The following is a 15,023-nucleotide window of genomic DNA, read 5'->3' as shown; positions in this document are numbered from 1 at the left end:
ATTGTTCTCTCTCCTCCTTCTACCCCCTCCCATGCTATGTGTTACCACAGTACATAAGGAAGTGAAGACCTGCCACTGACATTCAACTACGTCAAACAATTTAAAACTCTTCATCACTGAATTATGTTCCTGGTTTGGGCACGCAGTGATGGAAGAAACCTTGGCTACAGAGATTTTAAAATGGCTGCATGCACTTCAGATTTTCAATTGAGGGTGGACATGGCCCTGTGCATAGCTGCCACTGATCAACCTTTGCCCCTCCTTCTCCAATGCCAATTTACCTAGCATGGGCATCACTCAGGAGGTACGCTGATTTAAAAAGTAATCAGTTTATTGATGATGTCACTATTAAAGAAAAATCATATTGATGCAAAAAAACAAGTTGAAATTGTTGCAATTAATCCTTTATGTAAACAAATATTTCACTTAGGTGTTTGATCCCTTGGGTCATCAAACACTTTCATTCAATAATCAGTTGGATCCGTCCATTAATAGGCATTCCTCTATAAAAGAAATAGATCGGAAATCAGTTATGCAGCACAAATTCTGTAGTGGCCTTATGTGAACAGTAGAATTGACATTTCGGGCAAAAGCCCATCATTCCTGATGAAAGGCTTATGCCCGAAATGTCGATCCTCCTGCTCCTCGTATGATGCCTGACGTGCTCTGCTTTTCCAGTTCCACTCCTTTTCATTCTGATCTCCAGCATCTGCAGTCTTCACTTTCTCTCTCATGTTAACTGGCACTCTGATCTGGCTACCGTTATATTTTAACTCCATTGATTTTGGTTGGTGACTTGACAGCTTTGCCAGTGCCAGTGAATTTATACACTTCTTACACGTAAGTGTTCCTTTTCACAATCCCAAAGAGTACTATTCTTCACCGAAGTAGTCCCTTGATTCTCCTGAAAGGGTGTCTTACCTCCACCGAACATGTCCCAGGACCAGATCCAGACAAGTACCTTACCACCAAAAGAAGAGAAATATAAAACTATTCTTCATCTTAGTTCCCCTTTATTTCCCCTTATCTCCACTGGAGTCCCCATGTTCAATTATGCCAACCTAGTGCCCTCTACCCCTCGCCTATAGCCCCTTATACACCTACCATGCCAACCAATTGAGTATCTGCAGTATTCATGCGCATTGAAGGAAAAATATTCCTTTAATTTCTAAACTGCAGAGTACACTCCTTTTTTTAAAAAAAACACTTTCATTCCTAAGTACACTGCTTGATACGTAGACAGATCATGATACTTGTTAATACTTTTTGACAGGTTGGCAAATCTTGAACTTCTTGAAGTTTTTTGACAGGTCAACACTTGTTCATTGGTCAACACATCTTGATAGATCTTGACCAGTCAGACAATTCCAACAAGCTGGCACTGGCAAAGTTGTCAAGTCACCAATCAAAATCAGTAGAGGTTAAAAATTCTCCAAAATTATGTTCCTTTAACTCCTTCTATCCAGAGATGGCTAATAAGCAAGTTGCCTTTAATTTATTTCGAACAGCTTCTCCTTGTCCCTTTCAATTTGAGAAACAGTTTATTCCATGAAGAGTCATTGCTGTTTATATCCATCCATGAAGTTATTAATGTTTTAAAATTTACATTGTCATAATATCCTCAAAAGTGATTCAGCTCTCCAAAAGGGCTACTCTAGCTATCCAACTTAAATGGACTGGGCACAGAGCTGCTCCTTACCTGGGCTAATCTCCACACTCTGAGTTCCAGGCACCAGAGGCTCCAAAATCTCATTTCAAAAGACGTACCCAATCATTTAAATAGCCATCTATATCCGGAAACTGTGCATACGTGAATGACAACCTGACCTCAAACTCCATCCCTGGTAAAAATGAGACAGCATGGGTTTGGGGTCAGGACTTTGAGATTCCCAACCTCTTTTGGCATTTTCAGCATATCCACAGGATCAGAGCACAGAAAGAGGCCATTCAACCGATCGTGCCCTGCGCAGGTTCCAGTATCTTGTGCCAGTCTCCATGGTGGCATCATTTTCCCAGGGTGTATATCTGAGCCTTCAACACCAATTCCTTTCGAATGTATGGATTGTAACTATTTAACAGCCACACAAACATACTTTACACAATAAGAGAACACTGTGGATGTTGGAAATCTGAAATTGGTAACAGAAACCACAAGAAACATTCAGCAGTTACCATGGAGTAACAAACAAAACTAATGTTTCAGGTGATAACAATTCAGAAGAATTTGAAGTTGGAAGAAATTAACAACTGTTAAGCAGAAATAAAACCAGGGTTGCTTCTAACACTCACAACATCTTTTAATCTGATTAATGGCCATTGCCCTGCAATGTTAATTTGGAATTTTGTGCAAATATACTACCTGAAATACTTTTATATAAAATCATAGAACAATTTTTTGTTCTATTCATTCCTGGAATATTGGCATCTGACGAGGTGAGCTATTATTGCCCATCTGTAATTGCCCAGAGCGCAGTTAAAAATCAACCATGTTAATGTCTGTCTGGAGTCAAACATAGGCCAGATCAGGTAAAGACAGCAGATTGCCTTCCCTGAGCCAGATGGGTTTTGATGACACTGACAGTGGCTTTCATTAGGTTAGCTTTTTAATTCTAGATATCGATTGAATTCAGTTTGCAGTATCTGCCAGGGTGGGATTCAAATACAAAACCTCAGAACAGTGGCCTGAGATTCTGGATTATTAGATCAGAGAGGTGCTGGAAAAGCACAGCAATTCAGGCAGCATCCAAGGAGCAGTAATTTTACTGCTCCTTGGATGCTGCCTGAATTGCTGTGCTTTTCCAGCACCTCTCTAATCTAAACTCTGATTTCCAGCATCTGCAGTCATTGTTTTTACCTATTCTGGATTACTAACCCATTGACATTACCAATACACCATCACCTCCCCAGCCTGGATTGAGGCCTTTAAGCCATGCTGCTGGTTCCATTTCCCTGCCTTTTTCTGTAATCCAGAATTTCTTTTTCTCTTCTTCTACCTATTAAACATCTTTTTGAATCTCACAATTGATCCTCCACTACAGTCTGAGCAACATTCTGCTTTTAAAATAAATCTTATCTTGACGTCGAGTTTTTGCTACTTTAAATCAGTGTCATCTGGTTGTCAGTTCTTCGACCAATGGGAACAATCTCTATCCATCTATTCTTTCTGGAACTCTCATGATTTTCAGCACTTCTGCTGAATCTCTTGTCAACCTTCTCTGAAGAGACCACCCCAGCTACACTCATCTATCCACTCTACTGAAGTTCCTACAACCATTTGTATAATTATTTTATACATCCCTCTAAAACCTTAACATCTTTCAAAAATATTCAAGAATTGGATATAATATTCCAGTTGACATCAAATCAATGTTGTATAATACTCCCTTGCTTTTGTACTTTGCTTTCAATTAGAAACCTCGGACACTACCCACTTTGTCACTTATATCAATTATTTTAGTGAGAATATAGGACATTTGCGGGTGACATTAAAATGGGACAGTATAGTGGATAATGAAGAAGGTTATTTCAGAGTACAACGGGATCTTGATCAGTTAGGTAAAAACAATGACTGCAGATGCTGGAAACCAGGTTCTGGATTAGTGGTGCTGGAAGAGCACAGCAGTTCAGGCAGCATCCAAGTAGCTTCGAAATCGACGTTTCGGGCAAAAGCCCTTCATCAGGAATAAAAGCTTTTTTTTGTTTTTAAAGGCAGTGAGCCTGAAGCGTGGAGAGATAAGCTGGAGGAGGGTGGGGGTGGGGAGAAGGTGATAGGTCAAGGAGGAGAGGGTGGAGTGGATAGGTGGAAAAGGTGATAGGCAGGTAGGACAAGTCTGGACAAGTCATGGGGACAGTTACTGAGCTGGAAGTTTAGAACTAGGGTGAGGTGGGGGAAGGGGAAATGAGGAAACTGTTGAAGTCCACATTGATGCCCTGGGGTTGAAGTGTTCCGAGGCGGAAGATGAGGCATTCTTCCTCCAGGCGTCTGGTGGTGAGGGAGCGGCCTGATGAAGGGCTTTTGCCCGAAACGTCAATTTCGAAGCTACTTGGATGCTGCCTGAACTGCTATGCTCTTCCAGCACCACTAATCCAGAATCTTGATCAGTTAGGCCAATAGATTGAGGAGTGGGGCAGATAGAGTTTAATTTAGATAAATGCGAAGTGTTGCAGTTTGGTAAGACAAACCAGGGTAGGACTTCCACAGGGCCTGTGGAACATTGTTGGACAGAAAGACTGAGGGATTCAGGTACATAAATCCTTGAAAGTGGGCATCACAGCTAGACAGGGTGTGAAGAAGACATTTGACACATTTGCCTTTGTTGGTCAGAGCATTGAGTGCAGGAGTTATGGAGTCATGGAGTCATAGAGATGTACAGCACGGAAACAGACCCTTTGGTCCAATTCGTCCATGCTGACCAGATATCCCAACCCAATCTAGTCCCACCTGCCAGCACCCAGCCCATATCCCTCCAAACCCTTCCTATTCATATACCCGTCTAGATACCTTTTAAATGTTGCAATTGTACCAGCCTCCACCACTTCCTCTGGCAGCTCATTCCATACACGCACCACCTTCAGCGTGAAAACGTTGCCAAGCCAGTTTTGAGAAGATTTGTAGCTCAGGTTGAGGTTCTGGATGTAGGTTTATTCACTTAACTGGAAGGTTCATTTGCTGACGTTTTGTCACCATACTAGATAACATCTTCAGTGAGCCTCCGATGAAGCATTGCTGATGACTCCTGCTTTCTATTTATATGTTTGGTTTTCTTTGGGTCGATGATGTCATTTCCTGTAGTGATGACATTTCCTAGTTTTTTTCTCAGGGTGTGTTGAATCGGGTCCAAGTCAATGTGTTTGCTGATGGAATTCTGGTTGGAAATCCATGCTTCAAGGAATTCATGTGCGTATCTCTGTTTGACTTGTCCTAGGATGGATGTGATGTCCCAGACAAAATGATGTCCTTCCGCATCCGTATGTAAGGATATTAGAGACCCACTGTCACTAATATTCTTACATATGGATGAGAAAGGACATCACTTTGACTGGGATAACACATCCATCCTAGGACAAGCCAAACAGAGACACACATGAGAATTCCTAGAAGCATGGCATTCCAACCAGAACTCTATCAATGAACATGTTGACTTGGACCCGATTTACCATTCCCTGAGAAAAAGAACAGTAAATGACATCACCATAGGAAATGCCATCACCACAGGAAATGACAACACCAACCCAAAGAAAGCCAAACATATAAATAGAAAGCAGGAATCGTCAGCAATGCTTTGGCTGGAGGCTCACCGAAGATATTACCTAGTATAGTGACGAAATGTCTGAAAATGAACCTTCCAGCTCAGCAAGCAAACCTACATCCAGAAAAAGTTGCTTCTTAGGTCTCTTTTATATCTTTCCCCTCTCACCCTAAGCCTATGCCCTCTAGTTCTAGACTCCCCCACCCCAGGGAAGAGACTTTCCCTGAGCCTCCAGCATTCCAAGGAAAATAGCCCAGCCTATTCAACTTCTCCCTATAGCTCAAATCCTCCAACATCCTTGTAAATCTTTTCTGGACCCTTTCAAATTTCACAACATCCTTCAATAGGAAGGAGACCAGAATTGCACACAATATTTCAAAAGTGTCCTAACCAATGTCCTGTGCAGCCACAACATGACCTCCCAACTCCTGTACTCAGTACTCTGACCAATGATGTCTCATTGTTTTATGGGCAGAGCAGCTTAGAATTTTTAAGGACTGAACCTCACATTCAGTCCTCCCCAAAATCACTGTCTTCAAAGTCAACAGAATCTCTAGCTGACCAGCAACCTGCAATAAACTATATCTTGTTAACTACAAGAGACTCTAGTTACAGTGGGTAGTGGTTTCTTTCTACCATTGGCTTAAAGTTCCCCCCACTTAAAGAGGATGTTGGTAACTACCTCCGCGAGCAGTGTAGTGAGCTGACATATTAGTACTGCAGGGAGTTGTGGCTGTGCAGGGTTGGTCAGAGCATTGAGTGTAGGAGATGTGGCTATACAGAACACTTTTGCAGTACTGTGTACAATTCCAGTTAACCTGATATAGAAAGGATGTTATTAAATTGGAAAGGATGCAAAAAAGATTTACAAGGATGCTTCTGGAACTGGAGGGTTTGAGTTATAAGGAGGGATTGGATAGGCTGTGATTTTTTTTCTCTGGAGTGTAGGGAATGGAGGGGTGACCTTATCGAGGTTCATAAAATCATGAGAGGCATAGATAAAGTGAATGGCAAAGGGTAGGGGAGTTGTAAACTAGGATGCATAGATATAAAGTGAAAAGGGAAAGATTTAAAAAGGACCTAAGAGGCAACTTTACACAGAGCATGGTGTATGTATGAAATGAACTGCCAGAAGAAATGGTAGCTACAGGTACAGTTACAACATTTAAAAGACATTTGGACATGAATAGGAAAGGGCTTTGGGCCAAATAGGACTAGTTTAGTTTGGGAAACTTGGTCGGCATGGATGAGCTGGACTGAAGAGTCTGTTTCCATACCGTATGATTCTATGCCTCTATGAGCTGTAGCTGTCAATGCTCTGCACGCATTTAAACTTGAAGCCCTTTTAGAATTATACCCTTTCTTTTATATTGCCTCTTTTCATTTTTTCAGCCAGAATCTCACTTCACACTTCTCTGGATTCAGTGCCTAAACCACCAACCTTTGCATGTATTCTTCTCACACTTCATATTGGCTTTTTAAGTTTTGCATCATCTGCAAACTTTGAAGTTCTACTCTATGTGCCCAGTGTCTAGATCATTAATAATATCAAGAAAAACAGTGATTCAATGGAAAACCACTGTATACTTCCCTCCAGTCCAAAATAAATGGGTGCAAGTGCTTCTCAGTTGAACACAACATCATGAACCTTAGTGATGTGTTCTTGAAAAACCTTGAAAACTCTTGAAAACAATTTGAGATGTCTCTGCTCAACAAAATGTGTTTCACCTGATGAAGGAGCAGCACTTCAAAAGCTTGCAATCTCAAATAAACCTGTTGGACTATAACCTGATGTTGTGTGACTTCTGACTTTGTCCACTCGAATCCAACACTGGCATCTCCACATCACAACAAAATGTAGATCAAAATGAGCCTCTGCTTCTAAACTGAAGTCTTCGAACCTCAGTCGTCACCAGTATGGCAGCCAATTGGTTGAATTACTATTCGGTCTATTAGTAAGAAAGGAAAGCATGATAGACATGAAATTCTGTGTCTCTTGTTCAGGAGAATGCTATGTGGGGATTGGCTCCCATTACAAGGGCAACGCTTCGATAACTATGTCTGGAAGATCGTGTCAGAATTGGTCGAGCAACTTTCCACACAAATCAAAGTAAGTGACTGAGGCACCTTCATCAGCTCAATGAGCAGCTACTAAAAAGCTCTCTGATTCTATGTCCTGTCATGATAGCTGAATTCACTATTTATAAAATCTGTACACGTAAAAAGGTGTCATCTAGTAGACAGTAAGGAGGTAGTAACTAAAGTCTGTAAGGAACTTGATAATTAAGTCAGTGTGACTAAGGGGAAGAGTGGGTGAGGAGCAGATGATGAACGCAAAGGAACTGGTCGTCTCAGGTGAACTTGTTGTAATGTAAGAAGTGTAGTAGGTAAAGCAGATACACTGAGGGCTTGGATTAGTACCTGGGAATATGATGTTATTGCTGTTACTGAGACTTGGTTGAGGTAAGGGCATGATTAGCAACTAAATATCAATGCTTCAGGTGGGATAGAGAGGGAGGTAAAAGGGCTGGAGTAATTGCATTACTGGACAGAAAAGATATTACAGCTGTCCTGAAGAGGGCACTATGGAGGACTCGGCAATAAGGCAATATGGGCAGAGCTCAGAAATAGGAAGGGTGCAGTAACAGTTTTGGGGCTGCACTACAGGCCTCCCAACAGCGAGTGTGAGATAGAGGTACAAATATGTAAACAGATTATGGAAAGATATAGGGACAACAGGATGGTGGTGATAGAAGATTTTAATTTTCCCAACATTGACTGGGACTCACTTAGTTGAAAAATGTGTTGCTGGAAAAGTGCAGCAGGTCAGGCAGCATCCAAGCAGCAGGAGAATCGACGTTTCAGGCATAAGCCCTTCTTCAGGAATAACACTTAGTGTTATAGGTCTAGATGGAGCAGAATTTGTAAGGACCATCCAGGAGGGTTTTCTGGAGCAGTATGTAAATATTCCAACTTGGGAAGGGGCCATACTGGACCTGGTGTTGGGGAATGAGCCTGGACAAGTGGTTGAAGTTTCAGTAGGGTGTTACTTTGGGAATAGTGATCACAATTCCATAACGTTTAGAATACGCATGATCAAAGACAAGAGTGGTCCTAAAGGAAGAGTGCTAAACTGGGGGAAGGCCAACGATACCAAAATTCAGCAGGAGCTGGGAAACATAGATGGGGCACAGCTGTTTGAAGGTAAATTCACATTTGATATGTGAGAGGCTTTTAAAGAGAGTTTGATGAGAGTGCAGGAGAGACATGTTCTTGTGAAAGTGAGGGTTAGAAATGGCGAGATTAGGGAACCACAGGTGAAATTGTGAGACTAGCTAAGAGGAAAAAGGAAGCATACATAAGGTCCAGGCGACAGAACACAGACAAAGCTTTGGAAGAATATTGGGAATGTAGGATCAATCTGAAATAAGGAATGAAGAAGGCTAAAAGGGATCATGTGATATCTTTAGCAAACAGGATTAAGGAAAATTCTGAAGCCTTTTATTCATACAGAAGGAGCAAGAGGGTAACTAGAGAAAGGGTTGGCCCACTCAAGGACAAAGGAGGAAAGTTATGCGTGGAGTCTGAGAAAATGGGTGTGATTCTTAATGAGTACTTTGCATCTACAGCCCTTCCCTCATCAATCAACTTTGTCACTTCCTCTAAGGAGGGGGACATGACGGGTGTTGAGGTTAGGGATATATGTTTGATTACCCTAGGTCAATTCAGCATAGCGAGGGAGGAAATGTTGAGTATTCTAAAAGGCACTAAAGTAGACATGTCCCCAAGTCTGGGTGGGCTCTATCCCAGGTTACTGACGGAAGTGTGAGAGGAAATAGCTGAGGCCTTATCAGATATCTTTGCAGCATCCTTGAACACAGCTGAGGTCCCAGAGGACTGGAGAATTGCTAATGTTATCCCCTTGTTTAAGAAGGGTAGCAGGGACAATCCAGGAAATTATAGACCAGTGAGTCTGACATCATTGGTAGGGAAGCTGCTGGAGAAGATACTAAGGGATAGGATCTATTCCCATTTGGAAGAAAATGGGCTTATCAGTGATAGACAATATGATTTTGTGCAGGGAAGGTCATGTCTTACCAACTTAATAGAATTCTTTGAGGGAGTGATAAAGCTGATTGATGAGGGAAGGAGGAAGGTATAGATGGTCTGATTAGCAAGTTTGCAGATGACACTAAGATTGGTGGAGTAGGAGATAGTGAAGGGGACTGTCATAGAAAATAGATAGATTGGAGAGTTGGGCAGAGAAATGGCGGATGGAGTTCAATCTGGGGAAATGCGAGGTGATGCATTTTGGAAGATCCAATTCAAGAGCGAACTATATGCTAAATGGAAATGTCCTGGGGAAAATTGATTTGCAGAGAGAGATCTGGATGTTCAGGTCCATTGTTCTCTGAAGGTGGCAACGCAGGTCAATAGAATAGTCAAGAAGGCATACAGCATGCTTTCCTTCATCGGATGGGGTATTGAGTACAAGAGTTAGCAGGTCATGTTACAATTGTACAAGACTTTGGTTCGGCCACATCTGGAATACTGCGTACAGTTCTGCTTGCCACATTATCAAAAGGAATGCTTTGGACAGGGTGCAGAGAGGGTTCACTAGGATGTTGCTTGGTATGGAGGGTGCTAGCTATGAAGAGAGGTTGAGTAAATTAGGATTATTTTCATTAGTTAGACAGAGGTTGGGGGCGGCGGGAGGGGGGGGGGGGGGGGGGGGGGGAGCCTGATTGAGGTCTACAAATTCATGAGAGGTAGACACAAGGTGGATAGCAAGAAACTTTTTCCCAGAGTGGGGGACTCAGTTACTAGGGGTCATGAGTTCAAAGTGAGAGGGGAAAGGTTTATGGGAGTTATGCATGAAAAGTTCTTTACGCAGAGGGTGTCTGGAACACGTTGCCAGTGGAGGTGGTAGAGGTGGGCATGATAGCATCGTTTAAGATGTATCTAGACTGAAACATGAATGGGCAGGGAGCAGAGGGATAGAGATCCTTAGAAAATAGGCAACAGGTTTAGATAGAGGATCTGGGTCGGCGCAGGCTTGGAAGGCCAAAGGGCCTGTTCCTGCTCTATAATTTTCTTTGTTCTTTTGTTCTTTGAAACAAATGACTGTGCAGTTGTCAGGTTATTAGCAAAACCCAACCAGTTAACTTAATACCCTCTAGAGAAGGAAATCTTCAGTCCTACAAGTGATTTAAATTCCACACCAACATAGTTGACTCTGAACTGCTCCCTAAACTCTCTAACTCACCCAGTTAGTAGCAAGGAGAGGGAGGTCTCTCAACTACCTGGACCTTAGGAGGTTGAAAGATGACCTTATTGAGGTTTATAAAATCACAAGGGGCATAGATAAGGTGAATGACAAAGGTCTTTTCCCCTGGGGGGTGGGGCATTGGGAGGGTTGGTAGAGATCAAAACTAAGGGGCATATTTGTCAGGTGAGAGGAGAAAGATTTAAAAAGATATGAGAGGCAACCTTTTTGCACAATGAATGATTTGCATGTGGAATGAACTTCCAGAGGAAGTGGTGGATGTGGATACAGTTACAACATTTAAATGATAGCTGGATAAGTTCATGAATAGGGTGATTGAGAGTTACAAGGTAGCCAGGAAGTACCTAAAGAGAAAGCTAACACGAGCGAGGAGGGGACATGAGAAGTTGTTGGCGGATAGGATCAGGGAAAACCCTAAAGCTTTCTATAGGTATAAAAGGGATAAAATTAGGGCCAATCAAAGACAGTAGTTAGAAGTTGTGCATGGAATCAGAGGAGATAGGAGAAGTGCTAAATGAATATTTTTCATCAGTATTGACACTAGAAAAAGACAATTTTGTCGAGGTGAATACTGAGAAACAGGTTCACAAGGAGGAGGTGTTAGAAATTCTGCAAAGTGTGAAAATAGATGGCTCCCCTGGGCCACATGGGATTTATCCTAGGGAAGTCTTTGGGAAGCCAGGGAGGATATTGCCGACCCTTTGACTTTGATCTTTATGTCGTCATTGTCTATAGAAATAGTGCTAGAAGACAGGAGGATGGCAACTGTTGTTCCCTTGATCAAGAAGGGAAGGAGAGACAACCCTGGTAATTATAGACCAATGAGCCTTACTTCGGTTATGGATAAAGTGTTAGAAAAGGTTATAAGAGATAGGATTATAATCATCTTGATCGGAGTAAATTGATTAAGGATAGTCAGCACTGTTTTGTGAAGGGTAGGTTGTGCCTCACAAACCTTATTGAGTTCCTTGAGAAGGTGACCAAATAGGTGGATGAGGGTAAAGCAGTTGATATGGTGTACATGGATTCCAGTAAGGCGTTTGATAAGGTTCCCCACGGTAGGCGATTGCACAAAATACAGAGGTGTAGGATTGAGGGTGCTTTAGCGATTTAGATCAGAAATTGGCTAGCTGAAAGAAGACAGAAGGTGGTTTGTGGGAAATGTTCATCCTGGACTTCAGTTACTAGTGGTGAACTGCAAGGATCTGTTTTGAGTTTGCTGCTATTTGTCATTTTTATAAATGACCTGGTTGAGGGTGTAAAAGGATGGGTTAGTAAATTTGCGGATGGCACTAAGGTCGGTACAGTTGTGGATAGTGCCAAAGGATGTTGCAGGTTACAGAATAACATAGATAAGCTGCAGAACTGGGCTGAGAAGTGGCAAATGGAGTTTAATGCAGAAAAGTGTGAGGTGATTCACTTTGGAAGGAGTAACAGGAATGCAGAGTCCTGGGCGAATGGTAAGGTTCTTGGTAGTGTAGATGAACAGAGAGATCTCTGTGACCATGTACAGACATCCCTCAAAGTTGCTACCCAAGTTGATAGGTCTGTTAAGAGGGCATACGGTGTGTTAGCTTTTATTAATAGAAGGATCAAGTTTCGGAACCATGAGGTCATGATGCAGCTGTACAAAACTCTGGTATGGCCACACTTGGAGTATTGTGTGTAGTTCTGGTCACTGTATAATAGGAAGGATGTGGAAGCTTCGGAAAGGGTACAGAGGAGATTTACTATGATGTTGCCTGGTATGGAGGGAGAGTCTTACGAGGAAAAGCTGAGGGACTTGAGGCTGTTTTCGTCAGAGAGAAGAAGGTTGAGAGGTGACTTAATTGAGACATATAAGATAATCGGTGGGTTAGATAGGGTGGACAGTGAGAGCCTTTTTCCTCAGATGGTGATAGCTAGCACAAAGGGGCATAGCTTCAAATTTAGGGGTGATAGATATGGGTCAGATGTCAGAGGTAGTTTCTTTACTCAGAGAGTAATAGGGGCATGGAATGCACTGCCTGCAATAGTTGTAGACTCGCCAACTTTAGGGGCATTTATATGGTCATTGGATAGGCATATGGATGAGAATGGAATAGTGTAGGTTAGATGGGCTTCAGATTGGTTTTACAGGGCAGTGCAGCATCAAGGGCCGAAGGGCCTGTACTGAGCTGTAGTGTTCTATGTTCTATGTAATAGGAAAGGTTTGTAGGGGTATGGGCCAAGTGCAGGCAGATGAGACTAGTTTAGTTTGGGATTATGGTCTGCGTGGGCTGGTTGGACTGAAGGGTCTGTTATCATGCTGTATGACTATGAATTTATGGGTCGATGACTCTACCTTCTCAGGACAACTCGGGATGTGCAATAAACATTACTCTCACAAGAAACCCCTCATCCTGAGAATTCTGAATTGGAGAGTATATTTGAATGCAAAAAAAGTGCTCTCAATGGCAGTTAATTATGTGTGGTAGATTTTATTGCTGTGATTATATTTCAAACATTATCAACCTATCTGGAAAAGAACTCTATCATTTGACCATTAGAATCCTTACTGTGTGGAAACAGGCCCTTCAGCCCAACACCAGGCAGCCAAAGAGTATCCCACCCAAACCCATTCCCTATTACTCTACATTTAACCCTGATTTATACACCTAACCTACACATCCCTGAACACTGTTGGGAAATTTAGTATAGCCAATTCACCTGGCTTGTGGGAGGAAACTCACGCGGATACAGGGAGAATGTGCAAACTCCACACAGACAGTTGCCCAAAGCTGGGATTGAACGTAGGTCCCTGGCTTTGAGAGGTAGCAGTGCTAACCATGAGCCATCATGCCACCCAGCTAAAGAATGTAAGTTTGTCAACAGTATTGAAAGATAGATTATCCCTGGTGACAGTTTAACCTTGCTCGTTGGAAATCAGAATTCAGGCCCAAATTAAGTCACTTGTCCAAATATGGATTATTTAAGGATAACTTGTGTTTAATTAATTTACTTGAGATTTTTGATGATGAAGCCTTGTTACTGTTGAGATGAGGGTAATGAGTTTCATGTGATATACATAGACTGCCTGACGAAGGGCTTTTGCCTGAAATTCGATTTCGAAGCTCCTTGGATGCTGCCTGAACTGCTGTGCTCTTCCAGCACCACTAATCCAGAATCTGGTTTCCAGCATCTGCAGTCATTGTTTTTACCTTGCCAAAACAAAGGGCACGTAACAATTGTAATCTTGTCAGCAAAGTTAGAAAACCATGGAATGAAAGGGCCTGTAACAGCATGAATACAAAATTGGCAGTGTCAGAGGAAACAGAGAATAAAGGAGAACAGTGGCCTAGAGTGCAAAAGCAAGGAGGTTATGATAAAATTGTATAAGCTATTGGTTTGGTCTCATGTATTGAATTGACATAATTTCAGTAATCTGTAGGAACCAAGGCATTAGCTTGTCAGGACAATTGTTCACCACTTAGGCTGCTGACAGGCACCCACATCCATTGGCAAATCAGGATTTGGCCGTTCAGCAGCGCCACTGGGATCACTGGCCTAAATTAGGACTGCATCTGCAAGAAGGGGACATAATGAAACCATGCTGCCTCCCAACAAGCAAACTAGGTATGGGGGTGGTAGGCCTGGTCAGAAGTGTCCCACTGAGGCAGAGGGATGGGTTTGGTGAAGGAAGCCTACAGGGTAGTAGATCAGTCCACCACCCTGAGCTGGACTGGAGGTCACCGGGTCTGCCTAATGATCTCCCCATGCAGTAGACATCCTCTGGTGGTAAATTCCCATTGATGGCAGGAACTAACCTTTAATTAGCCTCTTAAATTACTCCCTTTGACCTTTGGTTGAGACTATCAGCCTTCCCTGCCTCTTGCAAGGTGACAGGGCAGAGGGATTACACTGGGCAGTCCACTCAGTGTCCACTTTACAACCCTTCTCAGAGTGTCCCTCGGCAGCTAGTAAAATCCAGCTAATTAATTCTACGTGCCACTCTGTGCAGTAACAGCCTGATTTGCCGAGTATTTGCAACATTTTCAATTGCTAGATCTAATGAGTTGTGTTTTTGCTGCCATTTCTGTTACATGTTCAGATACAATCCTGACACACACAGCCAGTATGACCTTATAAATAACTACTGCCGAAATCCAAATGACAGTAACATGGCGCCGTGGTGCTACACTAAGGACCCAGCAGTCCAATTGGAGCAATGTTACATTACGCGATGTGGTAGGTCTCATTTTGTCCTTTAGTTTTTTTTGTGTGTGTGGGGGGTGGTTTGGCGGGGGAGGTGGCAGTGGGTTTGAGCTTCCATTAATTAAAGGCTGCGGTTCTGATGATTGCTATGTGTATTACCTCTTCTGGTTTTGACCATTTCAGTTTCAGTGGCAGGGAGTAACTCACTGCAAAGATTCCAAAGAACTATGAAGCAGAACAAGTACAATCTGAAAGCATCTTTATACTTAACAAACCTTGCACTGCACCAACAGTCTGGTGTGACCATTGCCATC

General features: G+C 42.6%; 1 protein-coding gene across 1 annotated transcript in view; it reads left to right on the top strand.

Annotated features, from left to right (window-relative positions):
- f2 (coagulation factor II (thrombin)) overlaps positions 1–15,023 on the top strand; it is a 116,447-nt gene that overhangs the window by 14,397 nt on the left and 87,027 nt on the right. The window contains exons 5-6 of the mRNA XM_072591813.1: positions 7,254–7,359; positions 14,606–14,742. Coding sequence (XP_072447914.1) covers positions 7,254–7,359; positions 14,606–14,742 — 243 coding nt within the window. The remainder of the gene's footprint in view (positions 1–7,253; positions 7,360–14,605; positions 14,743–15,023) is intronic.

The sequence above is a fragment of the Chiloscyllium punctatum genome, chromosome 22, assembly GCF_047496795.1.
Source record: "Chiloscyllium punctatum isolate Juve2018m chromosome 22, sChiPun1.3, whole genome shotgun sequence".
Classification (NCBI taxonomy): Eukaryota; Metazoa; Chordata; class Chondrichthyes; order Orectolobiformes; family Hemiscylliidae; genus Chiloscyllium; species Chiloscyllium punctatum.
Note: the sequence above shows the minus strand (reverse complement) of the source record. Positions and strands in the feature narration are given on the sequence as shown.